General features: G+C 43.6%; 1 protein-coding gene across 1 annotated transcript in view; it reads right to left on the bottom strand.

Moving 5' to 3' along the window:
- KCNK2 (potassium two pore domain channel subfamily K member 2) overlaps positions 1-22,155 on the bottom strand; it is an 845,778-nt gene that overhangs the window by 50,811 nt on the left and 772,812 nt on the right. Inside the window, exon 5 of the mRNA XM_069608568.1 lies at positions 17,782-17,968. Coding sequence (XP_069464669.1) covers positions 17,782-17,968 — 187 coding nt within the window. The remainder of the gene's footprint in view (positions 1-17,781; positions 17,969-22,155) is intronic.

Genomic DNA, 22,155 nt, shown 5'->3' with positions numbered 1-22,155 from the left:
CAACAAAAGGTGAAATGTATTAGGACAGCAGGCGCAGAACCAGTCTCCACTGACGCGGAGATAGCAGAGCGTTTTGCGGATTTCTGCAAAACTCTCTACAAGCCCCCAGCTACCACACCAGCCAGTGACATGCTCGATAACACTGACCTCCCAATACTCTCCACAGAACAGGTCACTATGTTAGATAGCAAAATAACAGTGGATGAAATATCTGCGGCCATCTCCCAGCTACAAACAGGCAAGACTCCAGGACCCAACGGGTTCCCTATCGATATCTGGAAGAAGCTGAACCATCTGGACATATCCACGCAGATGCTCAACATGTTCGAACACTCCCTAACAAAAGGTAGGCTCCCACCGGACCTCCGCAAGCCCACTATAATAGTGATCCCCAAGGAAGGCAAACCCCCCGATGAGTGTAGCTCATATAGACCCATATCCCTAATCAACAGTGAAGCCAAAATGTTGGCCAAAGTATTAGCAAATAGACTCCAAATGGTCATTACAACACTGATACACCCGGACCAATGTGGCTTCATGCCCCAAAGGTCGATGAGAATGAACATTCGTAGACTCCATCTGGCATTGGAACGAGCACCTGTGCTACAGCAATCGCTAGCATTACTGGCCATAGACTTCGAAAAGGCCTTTGATTCAGTCCACTGGGAGGCTTTATGGGCTATCATTAGAAAGATGCAATTTGGTGATTCCTTTATAAAATGGGTCCAACTCCTCTATAACTGCCCACTGGCGGAGGTAAGGGTGAACGGATGGCCTTCGTGAGTATTCCCACTGGGAAAGGGTACCAGGCAAGGTTGCACACTTTTGGCTATGCTATTTGCATTAATAATAGAACCACTAGCGATCATCCTACAGCGCTCACCCACGTGGCGCGGGTTCCACTGGAACTCAGAGTGGGAGGACAGGGTGTCCTTGTATGCTGATGACCTTCTGGTGTATCTGGGAGATCCGGCGCTCTCCTGCCCCATAGTAACTCAAATACTGATAGATTATGGTGTCTTTAGCGGACTAAGAGTGAACTGGACGAAATCAGTGCTCTTTCTGGTGAAAGGGATAGACTGCATTCCACAATCTGGCTCCCCATATCGTATTGAATTCACACAGTTCAGATACCTGGGCATCCTAATAGAAAACAATCTTGATAACTATGTAACTCAAAACCTACACCTCCTGGTCAAAAGATACTCACAAGATGTAAATAACTGGGCATCACTGCTATTAATGCTGTTAGGCAGGGCAGCACTCTTTAAAATGCTGGCCCTTCCCCGGTTCCTCTATATCCTCCAGAACGCCCCTCTCAATATTCCCGCTGTAGAGTTCTGTATAATTGACGTAATAACACGTAGGCTTTTATGGGCAGGGAAACACCCGAGAATAGCGTTTAAAACCCTCCAACGCTCGGTCTGGGAGGGGGGAATAGGGCTACCAAATATTGAACTTTACTACTGGGCGTCACAGATGGTGACAATAAATTACTTTCTGCACGGGAACCCAAAACTCCCCCATATACAGGTTGAGATTGCTGCCCGATATGATATGACCCCGATTGAAAGTCTATACACCAGTGTGAATCGTCATCCTAGGGGCACGATTACAGCCCACACAGCCCAAATATGGAGAGATACCCATAAGTACATAGGTTGGGGCAACATGCTCAGCCCGGTCCAGCCCATCTGGAACAATGCCCATCTTGTAGGTCTCGACAATCTCCCTAAATGGTCGGCTTGGGCAGCAGCCGGTATGCACACTATCAAGCAAGTATTTGCAAATAACCAGATAACCCTATTTGCCGAAATCTCGTACACATACAGTCTTCCTGCCTCTGAGAGTTTAAACTATAACCAGCTACATCATGCACTAATAAAACAAAGAGCCCACGTACTGGAAATGCCAGAATACACACCCATAGAGAGAAATATAGTTGCAGACAGTGTGAAGGCCAAGATCACATCCACCATGTGTAACGCTATTTCCTCTTTTGCCACAAAAGAGCTGTCGAGCCTGAAACTTAAATGGGAAGGGGAAGTGGGCCCGATTCTACCCAAAGACTGGATTGAGACCCTGATGTACCCAAGGGAAACGGTGATCTCAGCAAGAATCAGGCTTATTCAGCTGAAAATACTCCACAGAGTATATTACCCTCGAGTGGTGTTATATAGGTGGGCAAGACATTTGACTCAAAATGCTTACGGTGCAAGCAGCAAGAGGGGACATTCTATCACATTCTTTGGCAATGTACACGAATATAACACTTCTGGCGTAGCTGCTACAATAGACTCTCCAGAGTCTTAGGCTGACCAATTCCTACTGAGCCTAAACTCCTTCTCCTGGGAATTGATGCGGAACAGGACCTATCACGCTTTGAAAAGTTATTCCTTTCAACATCCACTGAAATATCTAAAAGAACATAGCGTAGCTATGGGGCTCTGAAATCACTCCACAATATGAACAATGGAAATCAGACATAGACGCAATTATCCTAATGGAAAGACGGGTTTACCAAGCAAGAGGGTGCCCGGGCAAAGCAGACAGAATATGGGGGAAGTGGGAGGAGATGTTGTGAAACCTGTACGATCTGAATTATTCCAGCTCGTAAAACAACACCATTGCCGCCTCTGGGCACATTAACTATGACATTACTGCCTCTAGTCGTCTGAAAGAAGTGAACGCGAAAGTCAGAGGACCCTTGATATGGATATTATTTTCTGTATTCCTATCCTCACTTGTGTTTCTACACTAATCCTCGAATATGGAGCGGTCCCTCATGTAGCTCTACCACATGTATGCACAGTTATATTTTTATGTGTTCATATGTTATTGTATTGTAACGTGAAAAGACAATATAACATGTTATCAAAAAAAAAAACAATGATCCCCATTTCCTTAAAGCATTCTAGTATTTGTTAGATGCCTTAATGTAAGCCTTTCTATCTAAAGGCCAAAAACAAATCAGTGTTACCACATAAGTGCATTAGTAACTTAGCCATTACTGTATTGGATAACAGCATTCCTCATTAAACAAATCAGTGTTACTGCACAAGTGCATTAGTATCTTAGCCATTACTGTATTGGATGACAGCATTCCTCATTAACTTAAAGTAAACTTGTTAGATGTTAGTAATTAAAATTCCCAAATTACTAGGGGCAATCTCAGATTGTAATGAAGGTTCAAGGGTACTTTATTTTGTGCCAAGTGTGGCTCAACTATTTTGGTGTAAAAGGAATAGGTAGGCACTGAATAGTTCTAGTAGTTTAGTATGATTGCATGGCAATAGAACAATTGCATTAGTTAGGTAATTAAATGGCAATCCATCAATTACATTGTCTCACTAGTTCAGAGAGTGGATGGTTACAGAAAGGACACCATTTCATTGTCTGAATTGAGGCCTCTAGTATTCGAGTTGATTTTACAAATTGTTCCGGCTTCTGTTTCTCGTAGTTTCTTCTCCTTGTTGCCTCCTCTTCTGCCCATTGTGATTTTCTGTACACCTATACATTTAATATCTGCTTTGTTTGCCATTTGATGTTTATCTTGCCAATGGCAGGATAGAGGAAGTCTTGGATCTTGAGTCCCAATTTTGGCAAGGTGTTCTCGGACACGTGTTCTCAATTCTCTGATTGTACTACCAATGTATACTAACTTGCATACACAGATAATGCCGTAAACTACATATTTCGTTTTGCAGTTGATTTGTTGTCGAATTTTGATCTCGTTGTTAAACAGATCCTTGAATGTGTCCGTTTTTTCATGAGCATATTTGCACATTGTGCAATTTCCACATTTCCTAAATCCATTAGTGGGCGATTGCAGCCAATTCATAGGGCCTCATTACGACCATGGCGGTCCGGAAATAGCGGTGGCGGTAAACCCGCCGCCACCGTTGTTTCCGGACCGCCTGATCACGACCCCTGCAGGCGGGAGGTGATGTTCCCGCCAGGTCTGTCCTGGCGGGTTTAACACCGCCCGCCTGCAGGCGGACGAGGAAACACCGGCAGCATTACAAGATGCTGCCGGTGTTTCCATGATCCCGATTCCCATTGAGTCCCATAGGACTCAATGGGAATGGGGATTTACACCATTCCGCCTCCGTGATTCCCGGAAAGCCGGGGTTGTGATGCCCCGGTAATTCCGGGAATCACGGAGGCGGAATGGTAATACGAGTCCGGCGTTAACCAGGCGGTTTTACCGCCTCGGTTAACGCCGGACTCGTAATGAGGCCCAAAGTGTTTGTTACTTCTGAGGCAGGTAACAGTGAAGGACTCAGCTTGTTCTTCAAAGTCTCTGCCCGTCTGAAAATAATTTTCAGTTTGGGATCAACATAGTTCTTAATATTCTCGTCTAATTGTAGAAGATGCCAATGTTTGGAGAGGATTTTGTTCAATAGTTTGTGATTGTGACTGAAGTTAGTAATGAACCCCACTCTTGGTTCCTCGGTTCGTTTAGTACTTGGTGCTAGTGTCTGTTCCTGTGTTAATGCTCTACTGTTGCGCATTGCTCGTTTCACACAATCTTCAGAGTATCCTCTTGCCATGAACCTCGATTCCAGCAAAGCACATTCTTTCTCAAAGGCTGCAGTAGTTTAACAATTCCTTCTTGCTCGGATAAACGCCCCTGTGGGTATGCTTCGGATGGTAGATTTTCGATGGCAACTTTTTGCATGTAATGTTGAGCTTGCTTCAGTAGGTTTTCTAAAAGTGCACGTCTTTACTTCATTGTGATCTATGTAAATTGTTAGATCAAGAAAATTGATTGAGTGGGCATCACAGCTTCCTGAAAGTTCAATTCCCATTTGATTATTGTTGATACGGTTTGTAAAGTTGTTGAATTCCAGTTGTGTGCCTCCCCAAACAATCAAGACATCGTCTATGTATCGCATCCATCTTAGAAATTCTTTCTGATATGCCATATCCTGATAAATGACAGTGTCCTCAAAGTACCCCATGAATAGGTTGGCTAGGGCTGGGGCATATTTCGTGTCCATTGCTACACCTTTGGTCTATCTATAGTAGCAGTTATTAAAGTTAAAGATGTTACATTTAAAAGATAGTTTGAGCATTTCCTTAACCATTTGCACTTGTAGATACAGTGATGATGAATCTCCTTTAAAAGTATGGTCTATGGTCTTTATTGCCCACTCAAGTTGGATGGACGTGTACAGTGCCTTCACATCTAGACTTGCCAGTAAATAGTTTTCTTTCCATTCAATAGTTTTAAGTTTGAGGATTACATCTATAGTTTCTTTGAGATATGCTCTTAGTTTGCTCGCTCTTGGTCTTAGAATATTGTCTAAGTACTGTGAGATGTTTCCTGTTGCCCATCCAATACCACTCAGGATGGGCCTTCCCTCAGGAATTTTGCCATAGTCCTTGTGTACTTTAGGCAGGAAATACATGGTCGGAGTAACTGGCTCTTTGATGTACAGGAAACTCTTTTCTGTGCCAATTAAGTCTTTCCTGCTCTAATTTGTGCACAATTTGTTTTGTTGGATTGGTCGATAGTGACTCATAGCAACCTGGTGTTTCTAAGTGACGTATGGCCATTTCCAAGTAATCGAGTCTCTTCATAATAACAATATTGCCCCCCTTGTTGGCTTCCTTTATTACTATGAATAGGTCTGAAGCTAAATCTTGCAATGCCTTTTGTTCTTCAGGGGACAAGTTGTACAGGCAATTATGGAACATTAAACACACCTGACTTCCATCACACTTCCCCAAATGGATAAAAGGCGGAGCACGAAAGCACACTCTGAGTGAGGCAAAACACACGAGGAGGCAGCAGTTCCAAGATGGCAGTTTAATACAAGGAGAAAGACGGTGAGACCAGAGAGGGTCAGTGAGCGAAGTACCCTTGACCTCTAAAGACTGTTACTTTCATGAGCCTTGGAAAGTAAGAAACCAAAGACCATGAATGAACGCTGATCAAATTGTGATCAGTGTGTTGGAGGTACCTGGGGATCTCCTGCATCGATAACTCAGGTGGGGAGTAGTGATTGCTGCTCCGGTACTGTCCTTGGCTCCAACAACAAAGCAGCTTCAGAGACAGCACAGCCGGTGAGTAGGAGAGACTGATACCAAACCAGCTTGTGTTTTGAACCAAGGTTGCAAGCAGTAACTTCATATAAAGAGAAAAGTGTGTGAGGCATTAGTGATGAGCAACGAAAATACAATTGAAAACCAACAGAGTAATTGAACTTTGGGAAGCCAAGCAAAGTTACCATACACAGCGTGGTCCGGCGCCATGTGGGCGCTCATTTGAAAATCTCTGTTAGGTATCCAACTGATGCTGAGTGTGAGAAAAAGGAATATTCAGATCAAAGTGGTCATGCAATGAGTCAAGCTAAACACTGTGCACATTCTTCGATAGATTAATGTGCATTGCAATTGGTCATAGCCTGGCTGAGGGAGACTAATTAAACAAAAAAAAGGGATCTGAACGGTGAGTCACCCGACAAAGAATTCTCTGACATTGGTGTAAAAGGTATCTGAGCACAGACGAGGGGTTCCAACCTGCAACCTCTCAGTTGAAAGGGATCTGAGCCTGGCTGAGGGTGATCCAGGGTGAAAGGAAAAGAACGTTTACTTATTGTTTGTGTACATCCGGCCCTCTTAGTCAAGAGGCTTGCAAGAAGTAAAGATGCTTGAACACAGAAGGTCCTGAACTGTGGAGATTGAACTGTAGCCGCATGCTGCAGAAGCCAGAGTGCATGCTTTGCTTGAGTGACCCACCTTGCCCTGTGCTGAAAACATGGGGAAGGGAGGCCAACAGCCTGAGCATCCTGACATATCATTTTGTGAACACTTCTTTCTTTTTCATGAACATTACCTCCAATATTTGTAAATTAGTGGTAAGGATTGGCAATAAACACACTTGAACTGTAGTCACTTGTGTCTGTCTTACTATTGCCACCATGCGTTCCTTACACCTGATAACATGGAAACACAGGTCTATAGAACACTTCAGATACCCGTGTCACTCACAGAATACTCTTGATGTAAAGAATTGTGCAGCACCCTGGACATGACAGAAATATTTAACTCCACAATATACTTTATATGGGGGTTACTTTAAATAACATGCAACACTTTTCTGTTGGTAAAAAGAAATTTGACATGTGCAGTGCTCTTTATTTTAATCTCCTTGCACACTTGGCAATACTAGCAGTTTAATAGCATAACAGACTTTTAAAAACAAAACACTTTTTATACATATTGAATCCTTTGCCCTCCACTGCCCTCCACTGCTATGCAATGACGAATCACTCTTCTACCAGGAGTCACTTTCTTACGCTCTTTGGAGAGTATGCTTTTAATCAGGGACTTCAATCTATTTAAGTTGGCAAGACACTTTTCTGCCTCAGCATAAACCCAGATATTACATTTACTGTGGAAACCACTCTGCTTTAAGGCAGGATCTGGGGAATCTGGAGCAGTTGCGAATCTCATTTTTTGACACCCCTCCCTTTTGGGAATTTTGGGGTTGGTAAAAAGAAATAGGAGTTTCCAATTAATTTAACAGACTATATTCTTTCCACACGGGAAGCGATGTTGATCTCGTGATTTCAACAAAATCACTCCGTGCAAGTTAGTTACTGTGTAAAAATACTAAAGATCTACTTGGTCTGCCCTCCCAATCAATAGATAACAGGCTAAATCAAACAGATCCCCACAAGACTTGGTTGGGTTGGACAGGTTACTTACATAGAATATCTCTGGGTTTTGTGCTCAGGAAAGCCATTAGGGCTCCTAAATCATCTCCTGGGCTGCATAGAGACTTGGTTAGAATGCATTTCCAGGATCAGCCATGGATACCTCCAATATCCATCCCTTTATTTGCCTCTCCAGGTTCCCTGCAGATTTTAGTCTTCTTCTTGGTCTAGTCCACCTCCCAGGCAAAGTTGGTTCTCCAGAACATTTTCAATAGTCCCACTCAGATCATATTAGACAGCTCTCCCTTTTTCTTATTGTGCATTGTCTTATAAATCTTTAACTGCTCCCCACATTATCTAAATGATCAGGTGCCAGTTTATTGGCTCTTGATCTGGATTGGACATTTACTGTCCTCACCTTTTCTCAGATTAGTCCCTTTTAGTTACTGGGCTCCATCCCTTGATTGTTATGAATCCACCCCTTCGAAATAGCATTTTTACCACTTCAGTTATAGCCTTAAAAACTCCAACATGGCAATTTTGTTTTAATTTAGAAATATGAGTAACAAAATATATGTATCCTAAATGGTCCAATCATGACAGACTTAATGAAATGTGTCTCATTTCGGCACGATGTTCCAGGTTCAAAAGACAGATTTTTGTGATTTATTCAAACAGGGGAAAAGTCAATGTAATAAGATTTTATATACAGGAATCTAATTCAACAAGCTACGATCTGCACAAATATCCACCTTGTGGCATTTTCTGGGAAGCTATCTTCACATTTCAGCTTGTATGTTTAGTTGTCAAGGTCCAAATTCTATCACAGTTGTCTCAGTATAAATGTCTTCTCATGTGCATTGTAATGCTATTTCAACCATTAGTGTGCTAATTGTGGTCCCCAAGATAATCAACAATTATGATTTCCCCAGAGCACATATGGTAATTTCAATGCATCTGTATATTTTTTATATTACTCATTATATTTCTTTTCTCCACTTGCTGCAGCATGGTGGACTGCTTTTAGGGGAGCCAAGTGAGCAGCTGGGAGCCCTGTCTAGAAAGCATTTCCCCCATCAATGTGCGAGAACACAAGGGCCTGAAGTACAGTCCAGAAGTCCTGTGGCGGGATGAAGGGTTTGAACTTTTAAAAGGTAGAGATTCTGAGCCAGGCTATTTTGGCCTTCTTGGCTATGTGTTTCTGGAAGGACAGGTTGCTGGCGATGGTGAAGCCAAAACATTTTGCTGAATCACAGAGTTGTGGTTCTATCCGCATATCATTGAGCCATCGTTGGACATGTTGTTTTTTAGCGAGCAGACCGATGAGAATGAATTCACTCTTGGATGGTTTTAGTTTGAGGTAGGCAGTCGACATCCAAGAATGGATGATGGCTAGGTAATCGCAGAGACAAATGCTGGTCTGTCTGTTATTTACTTTCATGTACAACTGTGTATCATCTGCATATTGCTTTATGTCTATATTGGGATCTTTGAGGAGAGTGCCTGTAAAGGTTAAAAAGGATTGTTGAAAGGATGGAAACTTGAGGCACTCCGCAGGAGACCTTGAGTCAGTTAGAATGCGACAAGTTCATCTGGACAGAATGGTGTCAGGACAATGCCAGAGAATCCCATTCTGTCAGCAAGGAAGGAGAGAAGGATGCAGTGGTCAATGGTATTGGATGCAGCCGGGAGGCCAAGGAGGATGAGAAGGCCTGAGCCACCCTTATCCATGATTTGGAGAGCATCATCCACTCGCTGGATGCTACACTTTGGGTGGAACACTGACTGATAGTCATTTAGAAGGTGGAGTTGTTCAATTCTAGTGAGTAGTTGTGTTGCTCTTTCTTGGCTCTGTGGGCTTCAAAGATATTGTTCATAGATAAGAGAATAACAGACCATGACCCTTGCATCTGATGGGGGAAGGTGAGTTGGCCCTTTGAATCTCATGAGGAAAATGTCTTTTCGGCTAAGTACAGCTTTTCTTCATGCACAGAAAACTGGTATTTGGAACATTGCAATTCCTTTACTCGTTGACCTGCTTTAGCACCTGCCATCAATGTCCAACTTCAAATTTTAATATACACTTCAAAGGCTCAGGCCAGGGCGTTTGTTCTGTAAACAGTTCCTTTCAACCAAAGCTGCAAAACGTGGGAAGAATGCATTTCAGTGTCTCAATATAGGTAGTATCTCAAGGTAGGCCTCCTTTCTTTTCAGCCTTGTCGTTCACACACATGGCACACTTAATGTTAGTCTTCCTGTTTCTGACAACACTATTGGTGTATTTGGCAGTGTGGAACTTTCCATGCTAGAGATTTGGTCTACCAGTCAACATTGTGCTTTCCAATGAGCAGAAAGTATTTTTGCACTTTTGGGCCCAATGTGCCAGGGACAGTTAATTTGTGTCTTGGAACTATATTTAAACCCCACCGTAATACTGTTCACTGTAAATCTGTTCAAAATTCCCACAGAGTACTACAGACTACATAAATGAGGATTTACGTTGCTATATCACCACTAGTAATCCTGTTATAATGCAAGGCACAGAGTGGCGGTAACAATATATGAGTTTAGTGCTAATTCCATGGATTTAACACCGGATCACTGCCAACTGCATAATGAGGGCCATAGTTTTATCACACATGTTTGTTGTGAATTGATAATTGCATTTGACTATTCAGTGGGTTGAATTACGATGAGTTCAGCCCTGTTTAGTTTACCATGCAAACAATTATTCAGTGACAAAACCAGGCTATAAACTGTTTCAAGTTGTCAATAACTTGCCTATTACTTTATCTATAGAGGTTATTATGGATCATCACATTTTGGCCCCCTTGTGAGGTGAATAGGTCACAACAGTGGTCATGCACGTGTACATATCTTTGGGCTGGCACATTCATTCCAGCTATTGTCTGGGAGGTCCTGTGTCAAAGGATTGGAGGCCACGTCTGTAGGTGCATCCTTTATTTCCATATGATACAGTTAAGGGATATGGCAGTCCCTGTGTGTTTCTCTTCTATATGCTATACCATGAACGAGATCAGACACAGTAGAAAGTGAATCAAAAAGGCCATATTAGATCTCTGTCTGCATTTATCTGCCCCCTCAGGTGTGCTTATTTTTTACACACCTCTGAGACAAAGGAAACGGTATACAAAGAACATTTTTAAATAGTCCTCACTGTCAATACAAACTCACCCATCACCCACCTGGGTGGGATACTGGGTGTCACTGTGTAAATATGTGTTGGGTGCTTAACTGACAGGTGTGGATAGAAGGGCAGACTAAAACTCGCATGATGTTGCAGCAAGACTCTTACCGATCGCACAAGTGCCCTGAAAGTCAGGGTCGTTTTGTGCAGGGAGCACCTTGCCCTTACGTTCCACATGCGTTTTAAAAAGTGTTTGATTTAAGTCCGAGTCTTTGGCACACACAACATTGCACACTGAAACAGTTGAACAATAATAATCAACATTAGCCCCATAAAGTTAAACTCTGTATTTGTATTTGGTTTATTCATAAAGCGCAACCAGGCCCAGGGGCATACGGGCGCGTAAGTTTTTTGATCATGTTACATAAGAGTACAGTTACATTAGCAAGCAGTAGGCAACAGTTACAATAGATGCGGTTACAAATAAATACATACATTGGTATTACAGGTACAAGCATATATGTTGCAATTAAGGCGGTGGGCCGAAGGTGAGACAGTAATATTATTTACAATGGGCCTCATTACGACCCAGGCGTTAAGGGTTAACGCCGTCGTTAACCCTTAACGCCTGATTCTGATTTTAACGGCTGCTTTTAGCAGCCGTTAAAATCCATGGCGCTAACCTGCCATGATGCTAATTACGCCACCGTAATTTACGGTGGCGTAATTAGCGCCTTCCCCACTCCCATTATGCCCTATGGGGCAAAAATGGGAATGGGGAAGGGAAAATGGGAAATGGGGATTTACCGCCCCACTCACCTTGGAATGGGGCGGTAAATCCGCCATCCACCATGGTGTAAACATAGTTTACACCATGGTGGTAAAGTTGGCGCAATTAGCGCCTGGGTCGTAATGACCCCCAATATGTACAGTGGGTAGGCAGTAAATCTAAGCTCTAGGATGTTAAACTGTCAATGTGTCCAGGTCATGAAGCCAACGTTTGGTGTTGCGTTTAAATAGGTTGAAGGAGGTTACAGACCTGATTGGAACAGGTAGTGTGTTCCATAGCTTTGAGGCTTGTACATGGAAACTAACTCCTCCCGAGTTATGGAGTTTGAATCTTGGTATAGACATAGTGTTAACTTGAGCTGGTCTTGTAGATGTGTGTGGGGTAAGTTGGTTAGAGATGTAGGATGGTGCGAGGTTAGCCCTGACTTTGTGGGTAAGGGCAAGAACTTTGAGGGATATTCTGTGCTCTATTGGGAGCCAATGCAGATTACGTCTAGTCTCAGAGATATGCGACTTCTTAGGGATGTTGATGGCTGCCCTAATGGTGTTATTTTGAGTTACTTGTAGTTTGTGAATATTTTTGCAGCAAGTGCCTAAGTAGAGGGCATTACAATAATCTACTTTGGACAAGACTAACGTTCTAGCAAGAGTAATGCAGTTGGGAGTGGAGATAGACGGCCTACATGCGGTAATAAGTTTACATGTGTAGGCGGCTGAAGACGCCACTGCATTGGTTTGTTTGGTGAAGGATAATGTGGCATTGAGGTAGATACCAAGGGTTTCAGTATTATTAGAGACAGGGATGGGGTTACTATCAATAGTGAACGATTTGAAAGCAGTATTTAGTTTTTTTAGTTTAGCGTGAGTACCAAGGATAATCAACTCAGTTTTTTCGTCATTGAGACAAAGTCCATGGTGTGCCATCCACGCTTGTATTACTGCGTATACTTCATTGAGGGTTTAGCTGTCAGTTTCATAGTCACCAGAGATAGGAATGAGTATCTGGGTGTCATCCGCATAATTAGTATATGTGACACCCAGATAGTCAAGGATATCGAAAAGGGGCTTTGTAAATACATTATAGAGCGTTGGGGACACGCAAGAGCCTTGCGGGACACCCCACGGGACTGGTGAGGGTTCAGCCGAGTCAGTAGGAGAAAAGACCCTCATGTTTTTGTTAGCCAAGAAGGAGCTGATCCAGGCAGTGGCTGCGTCGGAAAAGTGAGCTGCAAATTTCAGGTGGTGGCAAAGCGTTTGGTGGTTGACCAAGTCTAAAGCTGCTGACAGATCAAGCAATAAGAGCAGTGCTAGTTTGCCATTGTATTTTAAAATTTTAATCTGAGTAGTGAGATCTATTAGGGCAGTTTCCGTGCCATGTCTAGGTCAGAAGCCGGATTGCCTTAGTCCCAGAAGATTGTTTGTTTCTAGATAAGCCTGTATTTGCAGGTAGGCTGCTCTATCTAGTATCTTTAGTAAGAAGGGTACAGTTGTTATCAGCCTATAGTTAGACGGGTTGGCTGGGTCAAGAGTGGGTTTTTTGATTATTGGGATGACCCAGGCATCTTTTAAGTTATCAGGCACTACTCCCGTTTTGAAGGAGGCGTTGATAAGGTTAGTAATGAATGGTGCCAGTTCATGAGCTGCTGCTTTGATAATCGGAGCAGGACAAGCGTCGCCTTGGCAATTCAATGGTTTAAGTTTCCTAATGATGTTTTCTACTTCCCAAATTGAGAGGGGTGAGAAACTAAATGGTTTACAGGTTGGCTCAAAGGTAGGTGACTTGTTAGGAAGTTGTTTGTGATCAGGGTCAGTGAGTAATAGGTCTTTTTTTGCTTTGATTTTAGATTGTAAACGGGCTATTTTATCTAGAAGTGCCTTCAGGATGTTGCTGCACCATAGTGCATCTGTGACACATTTATCAATAGGGGCAATCGGGGATCTGGTAGACACTCATATGGAGTTATCCCATTGCTAATTACTCTTCCTGACTATAGTATTTATTTGTAATCACTGCAACTCAGAGGGAAAACCCAGCTGCCCTTAAGGGCCCGGAGGTACAGGGGAGAAGCAAAAGGATAGAAGGGCACTCATAAATAACCAACAAACCACTCAGGCTACATCATGTACCCATAGTTCCTACCACACCTCCCTCCAGGAGAGACACAATCCCCACAACTGAACATACAAGCTCATGTGCCCTCCCCCTTAATTCCTCAACAAAGGGCCTGGCAGCCTCCTCCTGTATAAAATGAAATGCCTGCTCTTTGTGACCAACCCAAAGGAGCAATGGGAAGCATGAAGATGGCTGGACCACCCATACTTAAAAACTCTTTTTTTATCTCAATAATTGAACTTTTCTCACTAGGGTTTTGTTGGTCAAGTTAGGATACATCAATAAATGAGCAGTCCAGAGAAGAAACACTCCCTTTTTGATTGCTGCCTTAATGATCTCATGCCTCAATTCTGGGGGTGTAATTGCTGACATGTCTGTCCCCTTCCTCGCATCTCCTTCCTAATGACCCATCAGTGGCAATCAAGAGTCACACTAATGCATGGGGATGTCCGCTCTGTTTAAGACCCAGGCACAACATACAGGGGGGTCACAAGTGTGAAAATCAGCTCCTCAGTTGGGATATTCTGGGGAAACCCCAGAACACTCACATTTGTGTTGGATCCTCTCCTAGGGTTCTCCGGTGTCTCTAGTTTGGACACTGTGCAGGATGGCACATCTATTCAATTCCTTAGCCCCTTCATTGGCCCCAACCTCAAATGTTTTTCAAAGTTCATTCATTCCTGATAACTACCTTGATTTCTATTTCTAACTGTGTGTAGAATGCTGGTATGTGGCGATGCCACTCTCTGATGCCATCATAGTCAATGTGCAATTTTGGCATTCAAGTAAGGGTGACAGTGGCCCTGGGAGAGGGTGACCAGTTGGACTAGTGTCCTAGTGGTCATTTGCCCTATACTGCAGACTGTACATTGGACTTGCTTAAGTAAATACATTCTTCCTACAACTTATGTGAGTCTCTTTCCTGCTTCTGCTGGAACTGCTCTCACCTTGACTGCAACATTTGATGATGACCTTTACAAAACTGTGTTTTGCTGTTGAAGGGGAGAAGACTATGAATAACAAGGGCTGCCCCATAAAAAGAATTTCAGTCTGTCTTCACCTATGGAACCCTCTACTGCCAATGACTGTAGGGTGCGGAGGGGGATTGCAGACCCTACCCCCACTAAAGGGCTTGTGAAGCTGTTTGGGAGGTGCCTGGTGCAGAACAGGCATCTACATTGAAGGGCCCCACATAGGGAGCAGCGCCAGCAAAGACCTTGGTGTGTGGTGATAGATCCTGAGTGCATGGAAGCCCCGGCATGTGATTGTTCTAAGTTGGAATGACAAGAGTTTGGGCCAGAGGGCAAGCTGCATGATCCAATCATGGTTCCAGATGCCAGTGAGTGGCCATGGAAGCTCCAAAGGGCCCCCGCTAGGTATACTGGTGTTAAGACAGTTCCAGCCACAGGAAGAACTGTAGAGGGGATGTGTAATGCACTCCCTGACACAATGGTGAAACCAGCGGTGTATGTGCCAGTGACAGGTGGGACCGTTGAACTACCCAAACATGGCATGAGAGCCATAGTGCATGCCAGTGTCTTTCAGGGCGATCATGGTACCTCTCCTGTGCCTGAGTGGGTGATTGCAATAAATACCACAATGAATGGTGGCGAAACACATGTCCCATCTGGGGCAAAGGGATCAATGCCTGGATCTACTGCCATTGAAGAGCAGTGGTTCTGCAAGGGTGTGAACGACTGGGCCCCACCCAAGAAATGGAGACGGCAGCTTATGGGCACACGCGACTTCAATGAGGAACATGTACTCTCCACTCGTCACAGTGACTTGAGGGCCAACAAAAACTTAAAGAGAACTTGTGCAAAGGCCAGTTAAGGAGAGGCAGATGAAAAAGGTGTAACGACAATAGAACTTGTCCAGATACCAAGTCAGAGATGTGTCCAGAGTGTTTTTGCCTTTGTAATGCCTTTGAAAAGCTGCAACTAGACCTGGTAATACTGAAGCAATATGCCCCAAGGTGGTGTGCTCACCCTGTGGGTAACGGCCCGCTGGCTAAGTTAAGGGCCCAAGCGAAGTGAGGGTCCCTTAACAAGGCTGGCGGGCAGTTACCCACAGGGTGGGCCCACCCCACCCGCGGAGGAGCATATCGCCATTAGCACCCGTGTAGGGCGCTACACAGGTGCTAAATGTTTTGTAAAAAAAAAGTTATTTCTCTCCGTGGACGGAACTTCTCCTGGCATCCCGTTATCATATAGAAAATACTATGTGAACATGGCCGCCAGGGAATTGGAAGGAGAGGCGCCATACAGAGCCCCTCTTCCATTTCCATGGCAGCTACACGGGGAAAGGAGATGTGGCGGCGGATCCCCAATGCCACAATCAGGTAAGTGGGATGTGGGGGGAGGAGGAGGAACAAAAAAAAAAACAGGGTTGGCGGGGAAGAGGGCGGGCGGGAGAGCCAGCCATTAGGCGGCTTGGAACGTCAGCTTTCACTGGTAGTGTCAGCCTGCGTTCCTCGCCACCTGATTGTCTGGCTCCCCCACCCAGGGTGATAACGTTAAATGAATGTAGGGGAATTGGCCTACATAGTCAGAGTGCTGACGATGAAGAGGATTTCATATTAAATAGAGTAATGTAGGTTTCAAGTACGTTGAGCATGGGATTTAAGGAATCCTAGATTTTGTGCCTGTCACGGCCCCTGTAGCTATTTAGAATTGTATATGTTGTTTAGCCGTTCTGTACGCAATCTGGGTTTGCTCACGTAATTGATATTTTTTTAGTGTTTTCAAGTGTGTCTGCCTTGTTGCTTGGCTTTGCACAGCACGTTCTTGTCTAAACATAAAACATATAGCAACCTGCTAATTGATTACACACCAAACAATATGTTTCTGTGTTCCTACAGCTGGTTTATGATTTTGCGCGGAGGGCGGCCTTGCCCTTTGCAATAACTGTACCCATCCGTTCCTGTGTTTCTGTGAGAGGTTTCCAACCGGAGATGTGCATCTTCCAGCTGCAACAACTGTGTTCAATAATAATAATAATAATAATAATGTCTTATATGGTGCTACACATCCTTGGGCCTCAGAGCGCTGAAATAACATATTACATTATTATCCCACAGAGTGGTGATCTATTTATTGACCCCAGAAGGATGAAAGGATGAAAGGCTGAGTGTACATTGCCGCAGCTATGTTCTCACCATGCGGTTGTAGTGATTCTGTATGCCTCTTTTCCTACCCCTTGTTTGATCTTGTGTACTCTTCCTGCTTTCTTTCTTCCCAATGATTATGCATGGACGGTGGTGTTTAGGCTGCAAATGTCCAACCCTATGGCCAAGCGTCGGGGACCAACTTTGGGTTTCTTTTTTGTAATGGGGGCTTATTCGGGGCGTTCCATGCACAACTCGTTTTTCTTTGAGCAGCAGGTGTATTTGTGCTTTTGATTCCATGAATCGGCACCCCACGCTATTCTTTTCGTCCGTGCAATGTTCTTTCTTGTGCAAAGATGTTGGAGCAGACTAAGGCCTTGTTTGTAAATGAGGTCCTATATATTAGATTTAAAATGTCTGAGAAAGCAAGCTACTGCCTATGCATTCTCTCATAGCAGCCAAATGTGTGGCATGTCATGGCTGCTGCAGACGAAAAGGGATTGATACTCATAGATTTGCACTCGAGCAAATGAGGAGACGCCTGTGAACATTTTTGATTTATACCTGCTACCTTATACCTGATTCTCCAAGCCTAAAACCGGGACACATCTGGATACACCTAGAGCATTGTTGAGATGCCAACATGAACATTTGATTAAAACATATTTGCACGTGAGCATCTCAGTATGTGTCCGCAAGTGCGAAAGTGAGATGATGGAAAACATCTCCTGATTTCTTTCCTGTGAACATCTTTCAGAATTAGGCCCAGAATGTTCATTCTGCAACACTGTAGCTGATAGAGGAAGACCCACACACACACTATGTCACAGGCATCTGTACACACTATTCAGGATTTGGACTGGATCAACATGAACAGCTATCGTGTTTTTCTATGGGGTCCCTTATCTCACAATATGAGCAGCTTTTTCAGCTGTCTCAATTGAAAGCAAGTTCTTACCTGCCACATAGTCCCCAAATCCAATGGTTGTTAAAGTGATGACCACAAAATAGATGGCATCCAGGGTGTTCCAGCCTTCTATGTGCTTGAAGATGACTGAAGGAATGGCGACAAACAGCACACAGCCAAAAAGAATGAATATGACTGTGGATATGATCCGAATCTTTGTCTGGCTCACATTCCATTTCTGTAAATAGAAAATAAAAGAGAAAATCATCAAGCAATCATACATTTAGTCTAACAATGAAACGGATTACAGCTTCTCTGCATGACTAAGTAGTGCCATTTTAGATAACAACATCAATTATTCTTTTTTTTAAAAAGTTATAATATTTTTTATTTAAAATAGGAAATAAGTGAAAGAATCCCCAGAGGGACCCGGATCCTTCAGGAACACTGGCACTTGGTGATCTAAGTTGCTTCATGTTTGAAAGCAATGCATGTAACATTGAAAACCTTCAAGAAGTATACTTACCAATCGAATAATTGACAAGTGGTGGACATAAAATAAAGAACATTGCGTCTCATGAGTTTGGCGGTGAGGAAAATAATGATGTTTTTTTTTTTACAGTAACAGAATTATTGCCGTTATTACTGCACCACCGAACTATAGGTTTGACCTCAAAGTGGAGGATTTCCCTCCAGCACCATGCTGGAGAAAAATCTGCCACTCTAAGGTCTAATCTCATTGGAATTATGCCAAAACATCAATGAGTCATACAGACTCCAAAAATGGGGATTAACCGTACCATACCACCCTTTGTGATCCCACGGTACACCCACTGGACCAAGTGGCGGTAACAGTAAGCGAGGTTGGTTGTAATTCAGCAGATTTTCCACCAAATTACCACCCAACTTGTGAAGAAGCCTTTTTTTGTATATGCTCTATTTTAAAACATCAGGCCTCATTCCAAGTCTGCCAGTAACTCGCTGGTGCTACTGGCGGGTTGCCGCTGGGTCCTTAACACTGTTTCCGCCGCCTGAGATCCCAGTGCCATTACAAGTCCCGGCCGCCCAAGATATCAGGCGACAGAAAATGTTAGTGCCCATTATTAACGTTATTAACGTGCCAGTACTTTCGTGACAACTGTGCCTACCGGGGTCATTGTTCATGGCAGGTCAGACCTGCCGTGCGCAGCGGTCCCGGCATGCACAGTTGTAGTCTGCCGCTCTGGAAAGGGTGCCGGTACGTTGCTACCGGCACCCTTTTTTCCGGGCCAGCAGACCAGTAATGAGGCCCAGTGTCTAGCCAATTATTCTCGGTGAATTAGTATAACCCTTTATGTGGGTTGTGAATATCCTCTAGATCGATTACAATTAGTTATTCTACAGAAATTGTCTGGATTGCGGCCTGTAAATGGGCCATATATTGGACATCATTTGAAGCCCTTCTGCCTCAGATTTCCCATTTTGTAACTTCTGCTCACACTGTCTACCGTCTATACCAGACTGACAGTTTGACAATCCTCTGTGGCAAAGAGCTTGGCCATATTGCTTGGTCATATTGCTGGATCAGTAGTAGTTGATGAGACCTAACCGAGCCTGTCTCCAGCCGTTACCTGTCGCCAACTAGTCCCCTGAAGGTAACTAATGCGCTCGTCATCCCACGATGACTTCCTACTATGTAAAATAACCGATTTGTTACACCTTTGTTGTGATCATTTTCCAATACTTTGGAGAGGTAAAATAGGTGCCAGAATGTGTGAAAAATATTTGCATAGTCTGTTATGTTGATTTTGTAATTGTTGTCAGGTGGAGCAGGGGCACAGAACAAAATGTACATTCCCACCTACTCCCATCGGCTCTACCTGCCAAAAAGGAATGCCTAAATGCATATCATTCTGAAGCAAGATTCGTATGGATCTGCCAGTTTTTAGCAAGAACTCCAAGTCCCGACAGTATCGACAGTAGCGTAGCCCCGGATCTTTTACAAATCTATCAAAACCCTGCCTCCTGCCACGCATACCTGGCAGGAGGTAGACCCACCTTTTTCACTAGCTAGGAGTGGAAACTTGGAAAACCACACATAAAGTACTGCAGAGCACATGCATGCACATGCTGGCACCCCCATTTACACAATATAGAAAGTGAGCATCATTGTGTGCGCTACTATATGCTTGTTTGCTCCCCTGCGCTGGCAACTTCTTCTCACACTGACCCGTTTTCTGCATGGGGATTCTTTTCGTACAGTAACTATGATATCCAGTCAAATGTGCTCTCGAATGCAAAAGCAATGCAGCTGTGAATGCATTCACCATAGTCTACCTTTCACATCAATGCCAATTTGTTTGAATTGAACTCTGTTTTTGTGGTGCTGCAGGCAGGGGGGTGGAGTGGTCGTTCCCTAGAATTGCTCCAGCGCATTGTGCCCCAAAGTGCTAGCTTGAAAGTTTCATTCCGCTGCCTCCTCTTGGACAGACTTGTCTTTCATCTGTATTCCCCGGGCGTGAGCTTCCTCTGATGTGCCGTTCCTGCACTTGCCACCAACTTATTAGTTGAAGCAAGTTTATCACTCTGGAGTGTGGACCTTTTAATTGACATAAAGCACAGCATATCAATTAGCCGTTGAGTCCTCTGATTCGGCGTGTATGTGTATCTTGGGAGGTTAGTTCAGGGGCAACACGCTCGCCTTGGAAGCAAGACGACGCAGAGCAACACAGGTTCAAACCCAGGATCCATGCTTAGAAACCGCCGGGTATTAAGTGCGTTATAAATAACCAATCATCATCTGCTCAGATGCATGTTGCGGTCATTGCATGTGCCCCAATAACGTATTTAGGGGCTCGCTTTAATTGCATTTGTATGCACTTCAATGTGCAGATAACGAAGCGAAAGCTGGCAGCCGTGGGTTCAGCGCATGTAAGAGACTACTTCACATGTGCAAGTATACAGACAGACAGACAGACATCCGGTTTCTATGTATGTCACAATCCTTTGTCCTGGGTAGCAGCTGGTGTGGAAACTGAAGGTATCTTAGGGTGGTGACCAGATTTAAAAAATACTGATATGGGAAAGGTCACTGATATTAAAGTAGGACTACAATGTTCTACCATGACTTTACTTCAGTAGTGGTCAGGGGTAGGGGTGGAAGAACTGTCCACAGAAAAAGGGAAAAGTACAGCATTTGCACTGGAATATACTTCTGCCTGTTCCACAAAAAAGTATTACAGTTCCACCCGGTTTTGTGCAGTTTCGCCTGGTGCAGGGTGTTTCATTTCCATGTTGGTTTGGTGCAGCGAGACGAGAAACTTTGCGAAGGTCTTTTTCCGAACTGTGTTAGTTCTGTGCAGTACCATGAGAAATTGTGCGCAGTTTCTCAATCCATACTAGAATCATGCAGCGACACCAGAAACTTTGTGTGATTCTTTTCCAAACTCTGTTAGTTTTGCACAGTGACACAAGAAACTTTGCATGGTTTTCCCTGATCCGTGCTAGTTTCACGCAGCGACACAAGAATCATTGCGAAGGCTTTTTTTATCCATACTAGATTTGCGATGCAGTACGAGAAACTTTGCACACAGTTGTAGATCCATGCTAGGTTTATGCAGCGGCATGAGAAACCTTGTGTGGGTCTTTTTTGATCCATGAAAGTTTCACGCCGTGGCACGTAAAAGTTTGTGCACGTTTTTTCTCTAACTCGTACAAAGTTCACCCAGAGACCAAAACAACTTTGGGCCTCTCTTTTTGATTTAGGTTTGTGCAGCAGCATCAGATACTTCGGGTGGCTCTTTTCTATTTGTGCTGGGTTCATGCAACAGCACGAGAAATTTTGTGTGGCTATTTTCAATTTGTGCTGGGTTCGTACAGCAAAACGAGAAACTTTGCACTGCTCTTTTCGATGCATGAGAATGGTGGAACAGTGGATTGTGGCAAAGCGGATTGAAATTGGACAGATTTCGCATCTGCGGCTGGCAGAATGGAATCTGACATTTTTGCCTAGCCCTAGTCACGAGACATGACCAGTTATTCCAATGGATATACACTGTATGGATTTAGCTCTGACTGTATGTTCAAACAGAGCAAATGTTGCTCTGATTGCTATTAGAGGTCTTACTTTGTCTCTATTCCCCTAGCAAAATAGAAAATAAATAGAAACATGTATTTAATAAAGTTATTCGCTAGAACATATGTATGAAGTAATCTAATTGTTAAAAATATATATACAAAAAGTAATTACTTACATCAACGCCACTTTGAAATGGATGATCTCAACATAAAGTGAAAAGAGGCCAACCGATAAAGAAATCATCACAATTTACAATAGTCAAATAACAAAAATAAAACAAATAATTAAGGAAAATGAAAATAAAAACATTGAAAATGAAAAATACAAATCAGAACATTCAACCCTTTGGATCTCAAATCTCCAAAGAT

The sequence above is a fragment of the Ambystoma mexicanum genome, chromosome 4q (assembly GCF_040938575.1).
Source record: "Ambystoma mexicanum isolate Mex_15411 chromosome 4q, UKY_AmexF1_1, whole genome shotgun sequence".
Lineage (NCBI taxonomy): Eukaryota > Metazoa > Chordata > Amphibia > Caudata > Ambystomatidae > Ambystoma > Ambystoma mexicanum.
This window is presented reverse-complemented; position numbering and strand designations above follow the sequence as displayed.